At 46.5% G+C, this 24,515-nt stretch overlaps 1 protein-coding gene across 1 annotated transcript in view; it reads right to left on the bottom strand.

The window, feature by feature from the left end:
- Positions 1-24,515, bottom strand: part of ZW10 (zw10 kinetochore protein) — a 174,888-nt gene that overhangs the window by 105,045 nt on the left and 45,328 nt on the right. Inside the window, exon 4 of the mRNA XM_063943187.1 lies at positions 16,137-16,214. Within this exon, the coding sequence (XP_063799257.1) occupies positions 16,137-16,214 (78 nt within the window). The remainder of the gene's footprint in view (positions 1-16,136; positions 16,215-24,515) is intronic.

Genomic DNA, 24,515 nt, shown 5'->3' on the forward strand with positions numbered 1-24,515 from the left:
CTTAGGGTGTGTACACACGGCGATATCCTTGCTATGCCCGATTTTTACTTGCGATTTCGCTTGAATTTCCCGGAGCGCAGATAGCACAGATTTTGAGTAACTTTTCTTGAGATATGGACTATGTGTGCTTACGATTTTGGCTTATGTAAGATTTTGGCTTATGTGAGATGTCATTGACATGTGAGATGAACTAGATAGTACACCGATCTAAGCAAGGATTGACTTGCCTGTACAGTCTATCTTTTCTTGCGATGCCGACCTGGCGGGACCGCGCATCGGGATCGAATCGGGATCGCAAGGTGACTTTCACCTTGAGATCTGCACTAACTTTTCTTGCGAAATAGTCAAAATCGAAAGAAAATAGTGAGAGCATACTGTGCAGTATGTGTTCATGTTGCCACACCAGACCAAAAGTGGAAATCTGTTCTTACACATGGGGGTATATTAAATTCATGTCGGATGCTTTCCGACAGAAAAGATCCGAGATTGTGAGTATTCAATGTCGCGGCCAAATCAGACAGGATTTGGCTGTTCCTGACATGCCAACCCAATTTTTTTTTTTTTTTAAGTCGGATTGACATTGTTGGAAGCTGGGCTAAAACCTGTCAGGTTTAGCCGCATTTCCGACAACACATGTGGATCCGCTGCGTGTGATCTCTGACAAGTCAGGAATTCCCGACTTGTCGGAAAAAATGTGGCGGCAATGTGCCGGACCCCTTCCGCCAACCTGAAACAGTCGGAAACTGACGTCTTTCAGACAAGACGGCAGTTTACGACAGCAATTGAATATACCCCATGGGTGACAAAGACAATCTCTCTTAAGGCAATGTCACACTGCAGTTTTCTATGCAGGAGCTTAGATAATTGATGTACCTAGGTTACAAGGTAACAAATAGATACTTTTAAAAACCTGGGTTCAACTATCAGTGGTCAACAGATAGCTGCTACAGGTGACCTCACAGTAGTATAGGTTGTGCCACCGCTGCCTTTGCATCTCTGAAAAAAGGCCTCTGGAACCAACAGGACATTTCCATTGCCACAACAATTAAGGTATTAAACGCATCAGTGAGAAATATACGTTATGGTAAGAACTTACCGTTGATAACGGTATTTCTCCTAAGTCCACAGGATAACAATGGGATATGATGAAGCGACAGCGGATTTGCACCAATCGGTCAAAGCTTTCCGGCCTCCTAGCATGCAAGCGTCCTCCTAGCGTCCATATATCCCCGCCTCCTGGCTCAGGCAAATCAGCTGTATTCCAAAGTTCAAGGCAGGAGCATCATAGACAGCCCTAAACAGGTGAGAAGAACACACATGCACACCCTTCCGTACAAGGAAGAGGTTAGTGAGAAAAAGGACCCTCAAATCAGGTGCGTCAGTGTGGCATACCTGTGGACTTAGGAGAAATACTGTTGTCAATGGTAAGTTCTTACCATAACGTATATTTATCCGGAAGGGTCCACAGGTTATCCACAGGATAACAATGGGATTTCCCAAAGCAATTTAGTAATGGGGACGCTCCTGAGTGGACAGGAGAATCCTTCGCCCGAATTCAGCGTCATTAGAGGCAAAGGTAGCCATGGCATCATGTCTAATGAATGTGTTAATGGAAGACCATGTGGCTGCCTTACATATCTGTTCTGCTGAAGCACCACGTTGTGCTGCCCATGACGGACCTACCTTACGAGTAGAGTGAGCAGAGACATTAGCCGGAACAGGGAGATCAGCTTGAGAATATGCTTCTGAATAGTCATTCGAAGCCATATTGTCAGTGTGTGCTTATCAGCAGGCCATCCTCTCTTTGAAATCCGTAGAGAACGAAAAGAGAATCTGTCTTTCTGATGGCACTGGTACGATCCACGTAGATCCTTAATGCACGGACCACGTCCAGCGATGCATCTCCCACAGAAAGGCCCGGTACCAGGATAGCCGGGACTACAATTTCTTCATTAAGTTGGAATTTAGACACCACCTTCGGAAGATACGCAGATCTAGTTCTGAGAACTGCTTTATCTGGATAAAAAAATCAGAAATGGGGGAATGACATGATAATGCCCCTAAATCCGATACTCTTCTAGCTGATGCCATAGCCAGTAGAAAGAGAAATTTAGCTGTCAGCCATTTAAGATCCACTTTATTAAGTGGTTCAAATTGGGCATCTTGAAGGGCTTTCAGGACTAAACTTAATTCCCAAGGCACTGTATATGGGACAAAAGGAGGTTGAATGCACAGCATTCCCTGGAAAAAAGTACGCACATCCTGTAAGTTGGCAATTCACTTTTGGAACCATACAGTCATTGCTGACACTTGCACTCTCAAGGAAGCCACCTTCAAACCTTTAACCATTCCTGCCTGAAGGAATGCTAAGACGCTGGAAACTCTGAAAGACTTAAGGTCCATTTTCCGTTTACTGCACCAATGAATATAGGTTTGCCATATTCGGTGATAAATTCGAGCTGAGGAAGGTTACCTTGCTCTGAGCACTGTTTGAATTACCTGTTGTGAGAATCCTCTTGACTTCAGGATAGAGATCTCAAGAGCAACGCCGTCAAAGAGAGTCGATCCAGATGTCTATGATGATAACAAGGACCCTGCATCAGTAGATCTGGACGTTGAGGGAGCAGAAGTGGAGCATCCATCGACATTCTCTGCAGATCTGTGTACCAATGCCTTCTGGGCCAAGTCGGAGCTATTAGTATCATGGCACCTTTCCCTTGCTTTACCTTTCTCACCACCCTGGGTAATAGGGTGATTGGATGAAACACATAAGCCAGATGAAAGACCCATCTCACCGACAGGACATCCACAAAGATTGCTCTGGGATCCTTTGTTCTTGACCCGTATGCGAGAACTTTGTTGTTCAGATGTGACGCCATGAGATCTATCTGTGGCAACCAAAACTTGTCTACTAGAGTCTGGAAGACCTCCGGGTGTAGAGCCCGTTCGCTTTCCTGAATGGCGTGTCGACCGAGAAAATCCGCTTTCCAGTTTAGGACTCCCGGAACGAACACTGCGGACAAGGCTGGATGATGAAGTTCTGTCCACTTTAGTATGTGACTTACCACCTTCAATGCTTTTCGGCTGTGAGTTCCTACATGATGGTTGAGGTATGCTACTGCCATCGCATTGTCCGAGCGGATCGGGACTGATTTTCCCTGAAGAATGTCCTTTGCCTGAATCAGTGCCATGTATATATGGCCCGAAGTTCCAATATATTTATTGGCAGGCAACAATCTTCCTTAGTACATTGCCCCTGGAAACACAACCTTCCTGACACTGCTCCCCAGCCCTGGAGACTGGCATCTGTTGTCAGAATTTCCCAATCTGATATCCAAAAGGGTCCCCCCTTGTCCAGATGGGATGTCTGTAGCCACCAGGCTAAATGACCTTCTTACTACTATCGTAAGAACCATAGTCTGTGTTTTTATCGTCTGATGCAACCCATTCCATTTGGCAAGAATCAGACGCTGCAGAGGCCTCGAGTGGAATTGTGCATACTCCATGTCGAATGTTGACACCATCAAACCCACCACACGCATTGCTGCGAGAATGGATACCTTTTGACTGTGTAGCTAGTCCTGAATCCTTGACTGAACCCTTAGATATCTTGTTCAGAGGTAACATTACTCTCTGAAGACTTGAATCCAGTACAGCCCCCAAGTGGGTCATCCGCTGTGACGGAACCAGAGACGATTTTGCCCAATTTATGAGCCACCCGTGCTTCTGCAGACATGTTACTGTCTGTTGCAGATGTCATAGGAGCAATTCCTGCGACTGTGCCAGGATTAAAAGATCGTCGAGGTATGGAAAAATTCTTATCCCCTGGTGGAGATACGCTGCCATTACCACCATAATCTTGGTAAATACTCTGGCGGCTGTGGCTAACCCAATAGGTAGGGCCTGGAACTGAAAATGCTGTTGGAGGATAGTGAACCTGAGATAGCACTGATGGGACAGTGCTATAGGAACATGTAGGTAAGCATCCTGTATATCCAGGGATACCATATAATCCCCTGGCTCCATGGCCAAAATGATGGAACATAAAGTCTCTATGTGAAACTGAGGTACCCAAATGTATTTGTTCAGTACTTTGATATTGAAAATTTGCCGAAATGACCCATTTGGCTTCCGAACTAAAAACAGGTTGGAGTAAAACCCCTGTCCTCATTGTGCATGAGGTACTGGAATGACTACTCCTGACTGAAGCAATTTCTGAACTGCCTCTTGCAAAGCCCTGGCCTTCGTCTCTACACGAGACAGGCTTGTACAATAAAAACCTTCAAGGAGGGTGCTTCTTGAAGGAATAGGCATAACCTTGAAATACCACTTCCTGCACCAAGGCATCTGTTGTAGACTGCTGCCAGATCTGTGCAAACTGAAAAAGTTGAACCCCCCACCCTGGGATCCCCCAGGTGGAGGCCCGCACCATCTGGCTGATGGCTTATCGGTCTTATCAACCGGTCGTCTGGTAGCCCAATGCTTTTTAGTCTTACCAGCCTTGTTGAATTGGGACTGCCTGCTATCACTTTTACCTTTAGCTTTTCCTCAAGACCGAAAGGGCCGAAATGCCGGAACTTTTGGTTTGAAATTGTATGTGGAAGGAAACTTTACTTTCTTGGAGTCTGCTTCTGACTCCAAAAGATTTGTAAATTCTTTACCAAAAAGAATATCTCCAGAAAAGGGCAAAGATTCCAAAACCTTCTTAGATTCTGAATCGGCTTTCCACGTACGTAGCCAAACTGCTCTACGAGCATCTATTGTTGAAGCGGATGCCCAGGAGGCAATAGTACCCATATCCAATGCTGCTTCTTCCAAGAACATTGCTGCCTGTTTTATATGTGCTATATGGGATTTTTGCTCTCTAGATGCTATTGAAAAATACCCCTCCAATGCATCATCCCAGGCAGCCACTGCCTTTGCCATCTAAGCTGAAGCCATGGCTGGCCTTATGACTGCCCCAGACAGGTAAAAAATGTTTTTTTAGAAAACCATCCACTCTCCTATCCGTGACATCATTTAATTATGTTGAAGGCAAATGTAATGTAGATTTTCGCACTAATCGAATCACATGCATATCTACTTTAGGAGCCACCTCTCTTTTTAAACAATCCCCAGCTGGAAGAGGATAATTGGAATTCCATTTCTTAGGAATTCTAAACTTCTTATTAGGCGTAGCCCAAGCCTCTTCCATGATTTCAGTCAGCTGATCTGACCCTGGAAACTCAGTTTTAACTGTTTTGAGACGTTTAAACACAGGTGCCTTGGTTTTTAACACAGGCTCCGCTGAAACCTCTAAGGATAGAATGGCTTTCATTGCTTTAATTAACTCAGCTATATCCACTGACCCGAGACCTTCCTCCTACTCTTCGTATGCCAAAGTAGAATTAATTGAGCTTTCATCCTCCGATGAATCCTCATGTGTAGCCTGTGAAGATTAAGATTTACTTGCCTCTCAAAGAAACAGGCTGATAAGCCAGTGGTAGCTGCTGGAAGTGATACACCACAGGTGGGAAGCTGCATGTTAAGGTGGGTACACACTAGTAGATATATCTATCTGCAGATCAATTGATCTGCAGATATATCTATGGACAGATCGGGCAGTGTGCTGTGCAAACAAACTGCCCGATCCGTCGGGGACCGACGTCATGAACTGGGCGGGCGTGTACACACGCCCGCCCAGTTCAGCTGTCAATCACCGTCGGCCGCCGCAGCATGTGTACGGGAGGTCGGCCGACCGCCCCGTACACACACAGCGACGTGCCAATATATCAGTAGATATATTGGCCATCGGCTGTGCTGCGCGGCCGACGCGATACGTCTGTGAACGACAGAGTTCACAGACGTATCGGCCGTACACACTGGCCGACGGTCCCGCGATATATCGGCCGTTCAAGAGAACGGCCAATATATCGACCAGTGTGTACGGGACTTAAGGGTTAATCGTGTAACCTATCCAAAGTACAGGAGTTGGAGGAATTATCCTATCAGCTATACTGGATAAAGTCTTTGCAAACATAGCCCAAGGTGGGTCAACCTGCACCTGAATATGAATCTGCCTTGTATTTTTCAAGAACCCCTGGTGAATGCTAAAACAATTTGCACACAAACCATCCTGAACCAGATCCTGAGAGGATAACACAGCTTTGCAAAACAAACATGATATGGAGTGTTGGTGTTGCTGTGAGCGTATCTTCCTCACCTTTGCCGCTCTTATACATGATAAATAATCAACACTTACACAGTGTACTACACAATTTGTGACTGTAATCACTTTAACCTTTTTAAAAAGTGACATACAATCCGACGCTACCCATGCACCAGCATTGAGGATCGGAATAGAACAAAACTGACAGAATATAGTAAAGTCAGCAATCACATTAGCAGTCAGTCACATGTTATACATTAGTATAAATAAGCAATATGAGCACATCATCAACTACATTTCAAGTATGTAGGAGAACATATTACTGAATCATGTTTAAACAGATCTACCGTATTCAGACGCATTGCGAAAGACACAACAGTAAATGCATACAGACTTAAATGCAATAGGCACTTATCTAACTATTCATACTCAAAAAGGTAGATATAGAGACTTGGTGCTGTATTATCCGTACTCAGTAGAGTGGGATACAGGGAGACTCACCTCGCTTCCAGGACCGATCAAAACGTTAGCGAACACTGAGTGGATCCAGACGCTACTAGTGAACACAGATGCTCAGTGAACAAAGAGGCACCAGTCACACAGCCGCCTATGCTGCGACTGGGCCTCCTTCGTGTACAGCGCCTGAGACGAAAGCGGGAAACAGTTCATGGTGGGAAACTCAGAGGAAACTGGTCATGAACGGGGGGGAGGGGCGACCAGCAGAACGTCTGACTCCCCACTGCTGACATGAAACCTAGGGATCGCGGCCTCATACTATTGCTGGAGCCTATGATCCCTAAGGCCTAGCGCTGGTGCATCCGAGGTGGCAGCCGCGTCAGCGACTGTTTGGTAGTCTTCCCCCTCTAAGCGGAACCGATGCCTTAATTTCTCCCCGTGCTCCGGCCACAGCCTGGTAACGTCTGCTGGACCTGCTAGTATATCAGACACAGACGCCTGCCGAAACAGCACTGTACTCGTGTGTAAGCGTTGTCGCGACCCGGCGGAGAGTTGTTGGAGCGACTCTTTCTAAAGTACATATTGACGCTGTTTAGAAAGATTGCTCATAAAAATAGTAAGACTATAAACATAAAATAAGAAAGCTTAGGGCTGCTAAAAACCAGCAACCCCCTGACCATGATCCGGCTCCTGACGCACCAAACAATAAACTGATTTGCCTGAGCCAGGAGGCGGGGATATATGGACGGACCCGATGCATGTTGAGAGGCCAGAACGCTTTGACCGACTGCTGCAAATCCGCTGACAATTCATCATATCCCATTGTTATCCTGTGGATAACCTGTGGACCCTGCCGGAGAAATTACTTTATGGTTCAGAATCATGAGCAATCCTTAAAAAGTATCTAACAAGGCTGTAACATTTTCAAATAAGGTGCTTACGAAGCATACTACAGTAATACTAACAGACTGCTGGAGAAATGAAAACATCTGAAAACTATGCCAATACCAACCCAAACTTAAGTCCTATAGTAAAAGGCCGTGTTTAAAGTGGTCCAGACATGTCTGCAGAATAGAGCCTAAAAGAATACCAAGCCAGTGCCTAACTAACAAACACACGTCAAGATGTATAGAAACTAAAGTTTGATGCTCTAAAGAAAATATGGCTAAAGTAGACTGCCCAAGACCGTCAATCAATGCACGTCCATATTGATTGTGCCAAGAAAACTGCCCTAAACCGACCTCAGTGGCGTGTGATTTTTAGGGATTCCCTGCCTTTGGCTGTTACAGAGCTGGCAGGCTTACCTTACCGACGCTAACAACAACAAGGTCTAAAATAGGATTCTAATACCTACCGGTAAATCCTTTTCTCGTAGTCCATAAGGGATATTGGAGAAAAAACAGAACCAGCAACGGCTAGTAACAACAACAGCAGCCGAACAGGTAACTATAGAACAAAAACCTGCAGAAAAGTCCACCCACTGAGGCGGGCGCACAATATCCCTTATGGACTACGAGAAAAGGATTCACAGGTAGGTATTAAAATCCTATTTTCGCTAGCATCAATAAGGGATATTGGGGGAAACTAGTACGATGGGGACGTACCAAAGCTTCCAGAACAGGCGGAAATGTGCGGAAACTGCTGCAGCACCGCCTGCCCAAACTTTGTATCCTCTTTGGCCAGGGTATCAAACGCATAGAACTTCACAAAGGTGTTCTTCCACGACCAGGTAGCAGATCAGCATAGTTGCAAGGCAGGGACTCCACGCCGTCCAGGAAGAGCCCACTGATCTTGTAGAGTGTGCCTTTATAGACTTAGGAACAGGTACGGCTGCCGACACATAGGCCTGTTGGATAGTAAGCCTAATCCAACGGGCCTACTGTGCTACTTTGAAGCAGGGCAACCCTTTTTCTGCGCATCATATAGCACGAACAAAGAATCTGTTTTTCTGACCAGACCTGTGCGCTTGACATAGATCTTCAAGGCACGCACAGCATCCAATGCCTCCGGAGGAGCAGAAGGGTCAGAACTGGACGGAACCACAATAGTTTGATTTAGATCAGGCCTGGCCAACCTGTGGCTCTCCAGCTGTTGTGAAACTACAAATCCCAGCATGCCCTGCCACAGTTTTGCTATTTGGGAATGCAAAAGTTGTGGCAGGGCATGCTGGCTTGTGTAGTTTCACAACATCTGGAGAGCCACAGGTTGGCCAGGCCTGATTTAGATGAAACGCGGAGACAACCTTCGGCAGGAACTGCTGTCTAGTCCGGAGCTCCGCTCTGTCCTCGTAAAGGACCAAGTACGGACTTTTACACAATAAGGCCCCCCAATTCTGAAACACGTGAGCAGAAGCCAGGGACAGTAACTTCACCGTCCTCCACGTGAGGTACTTGTCTTCTATCGTCATCAGAGGTTCAAACCAGGAGGACTGTGGAAATGCCAACACTACATCCAAATCCAAGGGTGTCGTAGGCGGCACAAAAGGTGGTTGTATGTGGAGTACCCCCTTGCAAGAAGGTCTGAACTTCTGACAACACTGCCAATTTCTTCTGAAAGAAAAATGGAGAGGGCTGAAATCTGGACCTTAATGGAACCCAGACGTTAGTCCTTATCCACACCAGCCTGCAGGAAACATAAGAAACGTCCCAAGTGAAATACTGCAGGCGGATACGTGCATTCCTCGCACCAAGAGACATATCTCCTCCCGATATGATGATAGTGTTTTGACGTCACAGCTTTTTGGAAAAGCCCTTGTGAGCTAGGATGTTCCGCTCAACCTCCATGACGTCAAACAGTCGCCGTAAGCCCGGGTAGACGAACGGTCCTTGTTGAAGAAGATCTCTTCTGGACATGTTTGACGAACATGTCCAGAAGATCCGCATACCACGCCGTCCAAGGCCAATCCGGGGCAATCAGAATTGCCTGTACACCTTGATTACCGATTCGCTTTAGCAGCCTTGGGAGCAATGGAATCGGAGGAAACAGGTAGACCAGCCCGTACGGCCAAGGCGACGCCAGTGCATCCACTGCCCTCGTCTGAGAGTCCCTGGTCCGTGAGCAATACCAGGGGAGTTTCTTGTTGAGACGAGAAGCCATCATGTCTATTTGTGGGCAACCCTACCGGTCGATGATCTGTTGGAACACCAGATGGTGGAGCCCCCACTCCCTCGGGTTTGTCACGGACCCCGGCCGCCTCTCTCTCCGGATACACCAATCCGAGAGTTGCGCCAGCGCCGTGCGAATCTCCGCTGCCACCAGCAAAGACTTTTCAACGTATTACGGACGTTGCAGGTGTCTTTAGCTTCACCTGTGATCACCAATCTCAATATCTCATGAAAACCATAGGTAACGTACTTCACTTGGCTTGACTTGGGTTCAAGAACACAGCAGTCAGATCTAATTATATGTTTATTATAATCAAGAAATATCTTCGGGTTTACAATGGTAAAAAGATTACAAATAATATAAGGAGTTTAGAAAAGATATACAGGTTACTAGCAGTCTCAATAAACAAAAAGAGAATAATTTCAGAAGCCTAACTTACTCAACCTGTTAGCCTTCTGTGTGGAGGGATCTCACAATGTAAGATATATGGTGCATTCCCAGCTCCTGGCTGCTTCCCTCAGAGAATGAGACTGGAGGGGGGGGGGGTTCAGGGGAAATTTAAAGAAAAATTACTTCTCAGAAAGGGTAGTGGATGAGTGGAATAGCCTCCCATCAGAGGTGGTAGAGGCTAAGACTGTAGGGCAATTTAAACATGCTTGGGACAGGCATATGAATATCCTTACAAAGAATTAAGGTTAAAAAAGGGTTGAGATTGCCTAAAGGATAAAATAAAAAAGGGGCAGACTAGATAGGCCAAGTGGTTCTTATCTGCCGTCAAATTCTATGTTTCTATATTTCCATGTTTAGATCGTGACGACTCAGGAAGTCCGCCTCCCAGTTGTCCACACCCAGAATGAAGGTTGCCGACATTGCTTGCATTTCTTTCCACCCAGAGGAGTATCTTCGACACCTCTCGCTTGCAGGCTCTTCTTTTTGTCCCTCCTTGACGATTGATATACGCCACTGCCGTGGCGTTGTCCGACTGTACCTGGATCGCTTGATCCTTGAGCAGAGGAGAGGCCTGTGAAGCAGAGCATTGTAGATAGCCCTAAGTTCCAGAATGTTGATCGAAAGGAGGGCCTCGTGGGTTGACCCCCTGCCCTGGAACTGCGCCCCTTGGGTGACAGCTCCCCATCCCCGCAGACTTGCATCCGTCGTGAGGAGGGTCCAACCCTGAATCCCGAAACTCCAGCCTTCCAGGAGATTGGAGGACTGTAGCCACCACAGGAGGGAAATCCTGGCCTGAGGTGATAGCTGAATCATCCGGTGCATCTGGAGATGCGATCCGGCCCACTTGCTCAGAGATCCAACTGAAAATGTTCTGGCATGGAACCTCCCATACTGGATTGCCTCGTGTGAGGCAACCATTTTTCCTTGCAATCTTAAGCAAAGATGGATGGACACTCGAGAAGTCAGGAGCACCATGTGGACCATCTCGTGAAGTGTTTTCGCCTTGTCCTCTGGGAGAAACACCTTCTGGGCCACAGTATCCAGCAACATCACCAGGAACAGGAGCCTCTGAGTTGGCTCCAGGTGGGACTTCTGCAAGTTGAGGATCCACCTATGGGCCGATAGAAGATGGATGGTGCAGCCGGTATGGAGCAACAAAGCTCCCTGGATCATGCTTTTATTAGAAAATCGTCCAGATAAGGGACCACATTGACCCCCTGGACCCGGACTTGGAACATCATCTCTGCCATCACCTTTGTGAATACTCTCGGGGCTGTGGACAGGCCAAAGGGTAGTCACAATAGAAATAAACAACCGCGCCTGATTAAGTTACGAGATGCATACCCAAATACTTGTCATAAATATATTGTCAATTCTGAATATTTAGTATATAGCCCAGTTGTCAATGAAAATGATATCTTACACAATGTGTTCTTTTTGGGGATTTTAATCAGAAAAATGATGTATTAAAATCTTTTTGGTTATTGCATACATATAAAAGTATGATGCAAAGTATAAGAGAGAGGAAGGGGGAGGGAAGAAAGGGAGGGGGGGGAATGGAGGAGGGAGACAAACACGGGAAACGAATAAATGAGAGGATGAAAACAGTTGCTGCAGTGTTCAGGGGGAGAAAAATCTAGATGTTCTGATTTGTTTGGGAAAATTATAAACACTGCAGTGATCAGTCTGTGATGCACTCAGAACGGTGGCGTCCCACCTCTGTAGTACTAATGTCCTTCTGGATGTCTTGTGAGCTCAGTGCCGATGAGGTAGTGTGTACAAGTGTCCTTTTGAGGTTGCAGAATATGGGGTACCCCTGGTGACCTGCTGGCAATTTAGGATAAGATTGGGGCTGGTACTGTGGTAATTAGGACTCCGGACGCACAGTTATCCCTTGCGCCCCGATCAGCCGCGGTGTCGCTCTGAAAAGCGCACCGTGGTTCTCAGGGCAGCTGGGATGCAGTCACCGTCTTGGAGAGAGCAGCTATCACTAGGCATTTGACAGCAGAAGTGACAGAGCCGTGGAGAAGGAGAGGAAGCAGAGAACGAGCGAGGGGACAGCATACCGAGAGAGCCGCTGCTGTGGTCACGTGACCGGACCGACCCGGAAGGAAGAGAGGTTACCAAGGAGAAGCGAGACGCTGCGGGCAAGAAGAGGAAAGACGGAGCTGAGGGAACGAGGTAAGGGACCCCGTAGGAGAGGAGAAGGCAAGGCGGACAGCCGAACAGGGCTGGAAGCATTTCCCTTCTCTCTCTCTCCAAGACGGTGACTGCATCCCAGCTGCCCTGAGAACCACGGTGCGCTTTTCAGAGCGACACCGCGGCTGATCCGGGCGCAAGGGATAACTGTGCGTCCGGAGTCCTAATTACCACAGTACCAGCCCCAATCTTATCCTAAATTGCCAGCAGGTCACCAGGGGTACCCCATATTCTGCAACCTCAAAAGGACACTTGTACACACTACCTCATCGGCACTGAGCTCACAAGACATCCAGAAGGACATTAGTACTACAGAGGTGGGACGCCACCGTTCTGAGTGCATCACAGACTGATCACTGCAGTGTTTATAATTTTCCCAAACAAATCAGAACATCTAGATTTTTCTCCCCCTGAACACTGCAGCAACTGTTTTCATCCTCTCATTTATTCGTTTCCCGTGTTTGTCTCCCTCCTCCATTCCCCCCCCCTTTCTTCCCTCCCCCTTCCTCTCTCTTATACTTTGCATCATACTTTTATATGTATGCAATAACCAAAAAGATTTTAATACATCATTTTTCTGATTAAAATCCCCAAAAAGAACACATTGTGTAAGATATCATTTTCATTGACAACTGGGCTATATACTAAATATTCAGAATTGACAATATATTTATGACAAGTATTTGGGTATGCATCTCGTAACTTAATCAGGCGCGGTTGTTTATTTCTATTGTGTGTACCCTTAGAGGTGTGGGTTTACCTCTTTCACAACCTTGCTGCCACAAAAGATATCCAGACAGGCAGGGCGCTAGATACAAACTTCTCTGAGGCCAAAGGGTAGTGCCTGGAACTGGAAGTGATTGTCCAGTAGGGCAAACCACAGGAACGCCTGATGAGGCGGCCAAATCGGAATATGGAGATAGGAGTCCTTGATATCCAAGGAGAACATAAAATTCCTGTTCTTCCAGGCCTGCAATCACTGCTCGCAGTGATTCCATCTTGAACACCTTCAAGTAAGGATTCAAGGATTTGAGATTCAAAATGGATCTGACCGAACCGTCCAGTTTCAACACCACAAATAGGTTTGAGTTAAACCCTGTGCCCCGTTGCGGTAGTGGTACTAGAACAATGATACGGGACTGAACCAACTTTCGGATTGCCTGTTGCAATGTAACTTGCATATCCTCCAAAGCTGGTAAGCTTGATTTGAAAAATCGTTGGGGAGGAGTACTGTTGAACTCCAGCCTGTAGCCCTGAGAAATTAGATCTCAGACCCAGGCATCCTGGGAGGAAGTCTCCCAGATGCAGCTGAAGTGACGCAGTCGAGCTCCCATCTCAAGATACCCTCGGAGTGGGTGGGCACAGTCATACTGAGGCCTTAGTGCAAGCATAACCAGTGGACTGTTCCTGAGAATTGGTGCTTGCAGGTTTTCTGGACTTACCTCTGGTGCTTCTAGCTGCACTGGAGGCACATCTGGCCTTAGATTGAAATCTGTGAGACGGCCCTGGATAGGAGCGTCTCGCCGGCGGGGCCCCAGAGAGGAGAAACGTGGATTTCCCAGCCGCAACTTTGGAAATCCAAGCATCCAGTTCAACCCCAAAAAGCCATTGCCCAGAAAAGAGGAGGGATTCCACACTACTACGTTTGGATTCTGCGTCCGCAATCCACTGACGCAACCACAAGGCCCTGCGCGCCGTCACTGCCATGGCAGAAGTCCTAGCATTAATGTTCCCCATCTCCTTGAGCGAATCACAGAGGACACAGGTAGTGTCCTGAATGTGCTTCAGGAGGGTTACCATAGTAACTAATGGCATATCCCCCGAGAGGCCCTCCTGAATTTGAGTGGCCCAAAAATGAATAGCATGGGTCATCCAGCAACCCGCGATGACCGGTCTTTGTGATATACCGGCTGCAGTGTATATAGATTTTAGGGTAGTCTCTATCTTCCTATCCCCTGGATCCTTTGTGGTAAAGGAGCCCGGGGCGGGCAGCTCCGCCTTTTTAGACAGGCAAGATACTGAGACATCCACCCCAGGGGGTTCCTCCCAACATTTTCTACCTTCAGGAGCAAATGGGATAGTGCGCAAAAAAGTGACATCAGGCTTGTTTTCAATAAAGAAAAACGACTGCTGTGACGCAGTGTCCTCTAGAGGGAGCTTTAACACGTCCCGTATAGCCAGAATTAGGGGTTCAACTCCCTCAGCAGAATCAGGATCCAAGTCATCCAAATCCTCCTGTATATCATCATTTGTATCAGATAGATTAGCAGGTAAACCATGCTACTGAGGACCTGCATGAGAAAGTGGGGCTGTGCATCTGCCCTAGCAGCTAAATCTGCAACAGCTTGTTGTATTACCTAAGTTTTCTGCACATTAGCATTGAGCTGGGATGGCATCATAGTCTTAAGAGTCCCTAACAATTGGGGCTCTGGACCCTCTCCCCCAGCCCCTTCACTGAGTTGTGAAGACTGACTGCATTGTTCACAGGAAATAGAGTCATTACATAAGGGAGAGAATCTAGTGTGACATACACTGCACAGCTTGTGTTTACCCATATTCACAGTAAGCACAATAACAAACACATACACACAGACAGTTATAATGCAAGCCTGCCCTACTGTATGTGAGAGGAGACAAAGAAGAGAGGACACCAGCACACCCTGAGCTGCACAGTCCCAGTGAGACTGTCAGCTCCCTATAATACAGTAAACACTAACATTATTGTCCTAGATAAGATCAGGATAGTGTACACAAGCGGCTCTCCACCTTTGCTACACCCTGTACCAGATATCCAGCGTGTCTGAGGATCAGGAAGCACTGTGTGTGCTGTCTGTGCTCAGTAAGCAGAAGAAGGCGCCAAAACGCCTAAAGACCCGCTCTGAGGTAGCTCCGCCCCCTCCTATGGCACCGGAGGTACATACATATATCATACTGGCAAGAGTCTCCTTTTAAGCTTAAAACATCACACAAGTGCTAGGCAAGCACTTTTGTTCCAGTTCTACACAGGGGATCTTAGCGGGACCCCCCCCCCCCCCATACGCCGTGCCCGTGGTCAGCCGCACTTTGAACCGGGGGACCCCCCTGGCGGGGCCCTTGGTTTGTACTCACCACCAATGTCACCTTCAGGCAGCTTTAGGGGTGTGCCGCGTGCTGCGGCTGTGACAGCCAGGGCGCAGTGCCCCGCTGAACAACCCCTCAGCGGGGAAGCGACTTTGAACCTCGTAAGGCCAGTGACCGTAACCCCCTAACTAGCACAGTGCAGGTATGCTGTTGCCCAGACAGCATACTGAAAATAATAAAAGATTAAAAGAAATTGAAGAAAACTCTCTGGAGCTCAGAGATGTGCATCCTCTCCTGAGGGCACTTTTTTCTTAACAGCCTGTGGGAGGGGGCATAGAGGGGAGGAGCCAGCACACCCAGTTGAAGAAATGTAAAGTGCACTGGCTCCTTTGGACCCCGTCCATACCCCATCGTACTAGTTTCCTCCAATATCCCTTATGGATGCTAGAGAAATATAGTCTAAAGAGATTTCATCGTGTCAGAACACCAGTTTTCGGAGTGGTTAATATGCTGCACTCTACATTACAGTGTGACACTGCCCTTCACTTGTGACAAGATCAGATATGGCATTGTACCCTGCCATAGCCCCATACACGCATTTCACATCTTCTCACTTTATAAGAAGATACAGTATTTCCGCAATACCCATTATCACATGCACTGTTCTTCTAAATATACAATTATTACACTATACAATTAAACTCTATATTATAGTTACCTTTTCAAGATGCTCGGCTGCAGTGATGTAAGTCTTCTCAGAAAAAGCAGTGTTATATTTGTCAAGAGCACTATTGAACTGGAATATAGAATTACAGAATTAGATTGCAAAGAAGGGGAAAAAAAAAAAAAAATTATACAAGCTTGCCACTTACTTCATTTCCAGTTCTAGAAATTAGTATATATACTACAAACATGTTTGTGTCAAAGGCATAAATAACCCCATTATTGTATAACTGAATACGCACAGCGCGGACCACTGTAAGGAGAAGTTACTGTTTATGTACGCAAGCCACAAATTCCTCAGTCTCCCACTGGAAAGGCTCAGTGTGATTATTTTATACAAACATGAAACTCTGTAAAAAGTGTTGAAGTCAAAAAAATATTACATAAAGAGAACATACAAACTACACACATTTAAGTCGCTATACTTGCAAATATGCGCAGCGAGCACAGCAACATATGGTAACACACGCATTTACACGGACATGCCACAGAGATGGATTCGACACTTATTTCATACAGTACATAATTATAATAATATCAAGCGCCAGACATCATGATGATTTAAAATTACCTAATGAATTGTCATGAATGTGTATTATTTGAACGGAACCAGATACACCTGTCATGTTTACTATTAAAACAAGCAGATTGGTGTGTAGATTAATTTGATACTTGTTATTAAGTTGTGGGACATTGCAGCGGATAATTATGATTACATGTATAAAAGCTAAAATCACTTCTATTAGAACAATAGAAGCTCCAAACAGGTAATGAACAGGAAACTCAGGCCAGCCCCTTTGGATGTCTTCAAGGCTGAATCTGATTACCATATACAAAGGAACTGGTGACTCATCATGAGTCCCCTCCCCCAGAAACTAGATGAGACAAAAGCTGACCACACAGGAGGTCAGTTACTTGCTTTTTGGTCTCAGAGGATGATGGAGGAGTTGCTGGCAGTTCAGTTCCTGTATTTATTTAAAGAGAGAGGGAGACATAAGCTGCATTGGAGGGAATGGTAATTGTATCGCTGGCATGTAACTGAAACTGCATATAACTGTATGTCATTGTATGTTCTAACTGTTTACTGTGAGTTGTATTCATGTAACTATAGGTATACTGTACTTTGTAATATATATTGAATCCATAACCTTTTAACAACAAATATATACATCAATGAGCTTTGGAACTCAGATAATGTGTGAGTGTATTGTTTTCTCTTATGGGATGCAGTGTTGTGCGATGTACAGCGCACATTCATAGGATATGGTAATAAGAGTTGCAGGCATTTACAATATATATTAGAGCGGGCATTTTAAATATTTGTGAGAAATCAATTTGGCATTCTTCAAAGATTACCGTAAATGTATTTATAGCCACAGAACTAAGTTTATTGAAAACACTAAACACAAAATTTATCTATGCACTTTGATACTCTAGAAAAGCGAGATTGTTTTCTTATCTTTAGGGAAAACAAAAACCAGACATGAAGGAGGTAGAAACATCATTTACACTAATGGAAAGAAAACAATTACAATCACTGTTCGTTCCTTTTTTCTCAGACGTCCTAGAGGATGCAGGGGTCCACTTCATGACCTTGGGGTATAGACGGTTCCGCAGGAGCCATGGGCACTCTTAAGACTTTCCAATGGGTGTGAACTGGCTCCTCCCTCTATGTACCTCCTCCAGACCTCAGTTTTAGAAATGTGCCCAGGCAGACTGGATGCACTCCAGGGGAGCTTTACCGAGTTTCCCTGATAAGACTTATGTTAGGTTTTTTATTTTCAGGGAGAACTGCTGGCAACAGTCTCCCTGCTTCGTGGGATTGAGGGGGCAGAAGTAGGAACCAACTTCCTGAAGAGTTTCATGGCTCTGCTTCTGGCTGACAGGACTCCATTAGCTCCTGAAGGGTACTGAACGCTAGCCGTGTCTAGATGCTCACTCCCACAGCACGCCGTCACCCCCTCACAGAGCCAGAAGTCAGAAGACAGGTGACTGTAAGAAGACAGATCTTCAATCAAGTAAAGTGAAGGCTGAGGTACCGCAAGTATCAGGGTGCAAAACAGGGGGGCACAAGCGAATTTGGTGCTTTACAAGTGTGTTTACTGTGTAAAACAGCGCTGCATGTCAGTGGGCATTTTGTGTTCACAGGCATTAGATACTGGCGCTGGGGTTGTGAACTGGCTGCTCCTAAACGGTGTCCCTCTGACAGATTTTACTGTGGGTCTGTCCCCTATAAGTCCCAGTGTGTCTGTATGTGTGTTGTGCACATGTGTAAGACATGTCTGAGGCAGGGAGTTCTTCCCCAGAGGAAGCCATTTTAGGGACACAGAGTTGTAATGTGCTGGTGCTGCCGGAACACCAAGAGCCTGCATGGGTGAAAGAAATACGTGATAGTATGCATCATATCAATAGGAGATTAGATAAGTCTGAATCTCATGCAGAATGCTGGAGAAAGTCTGTGGAAGATGTGATTTTTCAGGGTTCTGTGCTTCCATCCGCAGGCGACCCTTCTGGGTCACATAAGAGACCGTTTGCAAATATTGTGAATACTGATACCAACACGGACACTGATTCCTGTGTCGACGATAGTGACTCCAGGGAAATAGATCATAAATTGGCAAAAAATGGGAGTCACCCCCTATGTTAGACAGTGCACTGTTCAGGTTGACAAAGAAGGTAATTCTCCCTGCACCTGGCACGGCTTCACTAAAGGAGACGGCAGACCGCAAAATGGAGACTACTTTGAAATCCATTTATGTTGCCAATGGTACGCTGCTCAGGCCCACAATTGCTTGCACGTGGGTGAGTCGTGCTATTGAAAAATGGTCAGAAAGCCTGTCATCAGAGATTGACACAATTGATAAAGATGAGATACTCCTTAAGTTAGGGAATATCAAAGATGCTGCGGCATACATGCTAGAGGCGATGAAAGATATTGGACTCTTGGGCTCAACAGCCGCTACCATGGCAGTATCGCCTTGGCGGGCGTTGTGGATTCGCCAGTGGAACGCAGATGCAGATTCCAAAAAAAATATGGAGGCTCTCCCGTATAAAGGTGAGGCCTTATTTGGTGATGGACTGGATGCGTTAGTCTCAATGGCTACCGCAGGTAAGTCTACTTTTTTGCCTTCTGCACCAGCGAAAAAGACATATAACTCTCACATGCAGTCCTTTCGGCCCAATAAATACAAAAAGGCCACAGGTTCCCCCTTCTTTGCAGGTAGGGGAAGGGAAAGGAGTCAACGACTTCAGGATCCCAGGAGCAGAAGTCAACCCCTACTTCTGCCAAATCTACAGCATGACGCTGGGGATCCCTTGCGGGAGGCCGCTCGGGTGGAGGCACGTCTCAAACTGTTCAGTCAAGGTTGGATTCAATCTGGCCTGGACCCCTGAGTTTTACAAATAGTGTCCCAGGGGTACAAGCTGGAGTTTCAAGACGTTCCCCCATGCCGATTTTTCAAATCGACCTTGCCAGCTTCTCTTCCAGAAAGAGAGGCAGTAACCACATCGATTCAAAAATGATGTCAGGATCAGGTCATAGTTCTGGTACCTTTGTCACAGCAAGGGGAGCGGTTTTATTCAAGCCTTTTTGTAGATCCGAAGCCAGACGGCTCGGTCAGACCAATTTTGAACCTAAAAAAATCTGAATCTCTACTTGAAAAGGTTCAAGTTCAAAATGGAATCACTGAGGGCAGTGATTTCCAGTCTGGGAGAGGGGGGACTACATGGTGTCAGTAGACATAAGAGATGCTTACCTGCATGTTCCCATTTATCCTCCTCACCAGGCTTATCTGAGATTCGCGGTTCAGGATTGCCATTACCAATTCCAGACGTTGCCTTTCGGTCTCTCCACAGCGCCGAGGGTATTCACCAAGGTGATGGCGGAAAAGATGGTCCTCCTTCGTCAAAAAGGAGTCCGTATAATTCCTTATCTGGACGATCCCCTTGATAAAGGCGAGATCCAGGGAGCAGTTGCTACAGAGCATAACACTCTCCCTGTTCATACTCCAACAACACGGTTGTATCATAAATTTTCCAAAGTCACAGTTGGAACCGACGACAAGATTGGCTTTTCTCTGAATGATTCTGGACACAGAGGTTCAGAGAGTATTTCTTCCGGTGGAAAAGGCTCTGGAAATACAGGAAATAGTGAAACAGATATTGAAGCCAACAAGTGTGTCGATCCATCAGTGCATTTGATTGTTGGGGAAGATGGTGGCGGTTTACGAGGCCATACAGTTTGGCAGGTTCCATGCCAGAGCATTCCAGTGGGACCTGTTGGACAAGTGGTTGGGATCACACCTACACATGCACCGGAAGATAATCCTGTTGTTGAAAGCCAGGATTTCACTCCTGTGGTGGCTACACAGTTCTCACCTACTAGAGGGACGCAGATTCGGGATTAAGGACTGGCTCCTGGTAACCATGGATGCAAGTCTCCGAGGCTGGGGAGCGGTCGCTCAGGGGGAAAGCTTCCAAGGAAAATGGTCAAGTCAGGAAACCGGCCTTCACATAAACGTGCTGGAATTGACAGCCATTTAAAACGGCCTTCATCAGGCGGTACATCCTTTGCAAGATCATCCCGTCCATCAACAGGCAGGGCAGAACGAAAAGCAGAGCGGCAATGGCAAAGGTGACAAAGATCCTCCTCTGGGCAGAAAGACATGTACAGGCTCTGTCGGCGATTTTCATTCCGGGAGTAGACAACTGGGAAGCAGACTTCCTCATCAGACACTATCTCCATCCAGGAGAGTGGGGCCTCCACCAAGAAGTCTTCGCAGAGGTGACAAGTCTTTGGGGAATTCCTCAAGTAGACATGATGGCGTCTCGTCTCAACAAGAAGCTTCAGATATTGTTCCAGGTCGAGACACCCTCAAGCAATAGCAGTGGATGCGCTGGCAGCCCAGTGGGTGTTCAGGACGGTGTTCGTCTTCCCTCCACTTCCGCTGATCCCAAAAGCTCTCAAGATAATAAGAAGAACAAGAGTTCGTGCAATCTTCATTGCCCCAGACTGGCCAAGGAGGGCTTGGTACACAGATCTTCAGGAGTTGCTCATAGAAGAGCCTCGGCCTCTTCCTCTTCGCAAGGACCTGCTACAGCAGGGGCCGTGCGTGTATCAAGACTTATTGTGGCTACGTTTGACGGCATGGCTGTTGAGCGCCGGATCCTAGCCCGAAAGGGTATTACCAAGGAAGTCATCCCCACTCTTATTCAGGCCAGGAAAGGAGTAACGTCTAAACATTACCACCGTATTTGGAGAAAATGTTTGTCTTGGTGTGAATCCAAGAACGCTCTTACGGAAGAATATCAGTTGGGACGTTTTCTCCATTTTCTACAGGCTGGTGTGGAGGCGGGCCTTCGATTGGGATCAATGAAGGTCCAGATTTCGGCCTTATCAGTCTTCTTCCAAAAACAATTGGCCTCTCTTCCAGAGGTTCAGACTTTCGTGAAAGGGGTGCTGCACATCCAGCCTCCATTTGTGCCTCCAGTGGCACCATGGGACCTTAACGTGGTGTTGCAGTTCCTTAAATCGGATTGGTTTGAACCTCTACAAGAGATAGAGTTGAAGTTTCTCACTTGGAAAGTGGTGATGCTTTTGGCTTTGGCATCCGCAAGGCGGGTGTCTGAATAGGGGGCCTTGTCTCACAAGAGCCCTTATCTGATCTTCCATGAAGATAGGGCAGAGTTGAGAACTCGCCAACATTTTCTTCCAAAGGTGGTTTCATCTTTCCGCATAAACCAACCTATTGTGGTGCCAGTGGCTACTGACACCTTTACGGAGTCAAAGTCTCTTGATGTGGTGAGGGCTTTGAAGATTTATGTTGCTAGAAAAGCTAGGATACGGAAAACAGAGGCTCTGCTTGTCCTGTATGCTCCCAACAAAATTGGGTGTCCTGCTTCCAAGCAGACTATTGCGCGCTGGATCAGAGGAATGATTCAGCATGCTCATTCTACAGCTCGTTTGCCGTTACCTACGTCGGTGAAGGCCCATTCTACTAGGAAGGTGGGCTCATCCTGGGCGGCTGCCCGGGGGGTCTCGGCATTACAACTCTGCCGAGCAGCTACTTGGTCAGGGTCAAACACCTTGGCCGATGAGGACCTCAAGTTCGGTCAATCAGTGCTGCAGGGTCATCCGCACTCTCCCGCCAGTACTGGAGCTTTGGTATAAACCCCATGGTCATGAAGTGGACCCCAGCATCCTCTAGGACGTATGAGAAAACAGCATTTTGATACCTACCGGTAAATCCTTTTCTCCTAGTCCGTAGAGGATGCTGGGCGCCCGTCCCAGTGTGTACTTTACCTGCAGTTTTTTGTTATTAGAGTTACACAAGTTGTGTTATATTAGTTTCAGCATGTTGCTGTAATTGGTTCATGCCTGCTGGCGTGTGTTATGTTGAAGGCCATGTGTGAGGCATGGTTGCGGTGTGAGCTGGTGTGTATCTCACCATTAGTATTAAAGTAAATCCTTTCCTCGAAATATCTGTCTCCCTGGGCACAGTTCCTATAACCGAGGTCATTGAAAAGTCTTAAGAGTGTCCATGGCTCCTGCGGAACAGTCTATACCTCATGGTCATGAAGTGGACCCCAGCATCCTCTACGGACTAGGAGAAAAGGATTTACCAGTAGGTATCAAAATCCTGTTTTTTCTAAATATTCCGTGGCAGTCCTTACAAAAGTTAAGTCCATTCTAGATACAGAGGTGTCCTCATTCACTATTGCTGCAGCCGTTCTGAACACAACATCACAGCACGTCAGGTCCTGTGTGACTCTGCTTGCGGCAAGGGTTGTTGTTTTTTTGCCCGAATATGCGTCACAAACAGACGGTACAAAATTGGTGTTTGATGGCACTGCCATGTGTTCACTGGGCTCTACATTCTGTTCCCTATTGATGTTTGATGCCACTGCTTTCTGACAAGTCATTGCGGAGTCTGCTAATTCTGTCTCGCTTTTGTGATCTTAAATGCTTACAAGAATGATCTCAAAGTAAAGGAAATCTCTGTCTTTGGTATGGTTTTCAGTTTTTCTTTACACTGCTGATATGAAGGGATATAGAAAACAAACTCTCCATCCTTGGGACCATCAATATTTGTCTAGAAGATTTTTGTATCATGGTAGTCAAATATCTCTTCGGATAGAAGTCTTTATATAGAAAAGTCTTCAGACCTATACTTTGACTGTGTGTACACCCTAGGGAGGTAACCAAAGGGATCTTCAAGCCACTACAGAGGATGCCATGGATCTAGAGGTAGCAATGGTGTCTAAAGAAGCATCAAATAGAAATAGCATTCCTCTTTGCATAATGTCTGAGCTACTCAGACTTTGTCCTGGACATCCATCTGAAGAGAACCTTCCCAAAGTCTGAGGATTTTTGACACTGGGGCAATACAAGTACTGGACTTAAATGCAGTCCCTAAAGAGTCTTTTAAAAATTAAATAAAATTCAAATAAAAACATAATACATTTTAATTTCCATGTGGACTGGAGTATAATGATGGTGCTGGATGCGTGTGCAGAAGCCTTCACGGTTGAAAAGGTGGAAGATTTGGATGTCTTAGCTGTCAATGTAGAAGCCTGGAGTGCATGGAAAGCCAGTCTGTCCTCGCTATTGCATTAAGGAATGGTGTGTGTCCCCAGACAACAAGCTCTTGCAACAGAGCACAAAACATAAAAACACTGTGTACCCGCCCAATCTAGAGACATGTTTTTTTTGGGTGTTTATAACTACCTGCCTCTATCTATCTAGAACGGACTTAACACATTGCAAAGGCCACCAAGGCGTAGGAAAAAAAAGAGTTTTATGGTAAGAACTTACCTTTGTTAAAACTCTTTCTGCAAGGTACACTGGGCTCCACAAGGAATGGACAATGGGGTGTAGAGTAGGATCTTGATCCGAGGCACCAACAGGCTCAAAGCTTTGACTGTTCCCAGAATGCATAGCACCGCCTCCTATATCACCCCTGCCTCCCTGCACAGGCTCTCAGTTTTTAGTTAACCAGTCCAATGCAGTAGCAGGAAAAGAGACAACAACGGTTAGTAGCCACAACACCGCATACTCACGTCAGGAGACGTGTCAGCGGCTAATGCCATACCAACCCAAAGAAGCCAAGTGCGTCAGGGTGGGCGCCTTGTGGAGCCCAGTGTACCTCGCAGAAAGAGTTTTAACAAAGGTAAGTTCTTACCATAAAACTCGTTTTCTGCTGCGGGGTACACTGAGCTCCACAAGGAATGGACAATGGGGATGTCCTAAAGCAGTTCCTTATGGGAGGGGACGCACTGTAGCGGGCACAAGAACCCGGCGTCCAAAGAAAGCATCCTGGAAAGCGGCAGTATCGAAGGCATAGAACCTTATGAACGTGTTCACAGAGGACCACGT

This window comes from Pseudophryne corroboree, chromosome 10 (assembly GCF_028390025.1).
Source record: "Pseudophryne corroboree isolate aPseCor3 chromosome 10, aPseCor3.hap2, whole genome shotgun sequence".
In the NCBI taxonomy this organism is placed as follows: Eukaryota; Metazoa; Chordata; class Amphibia; order Anura; family Myobatrachidae; genus Pseudophryne; species Pseudophryne corroboree.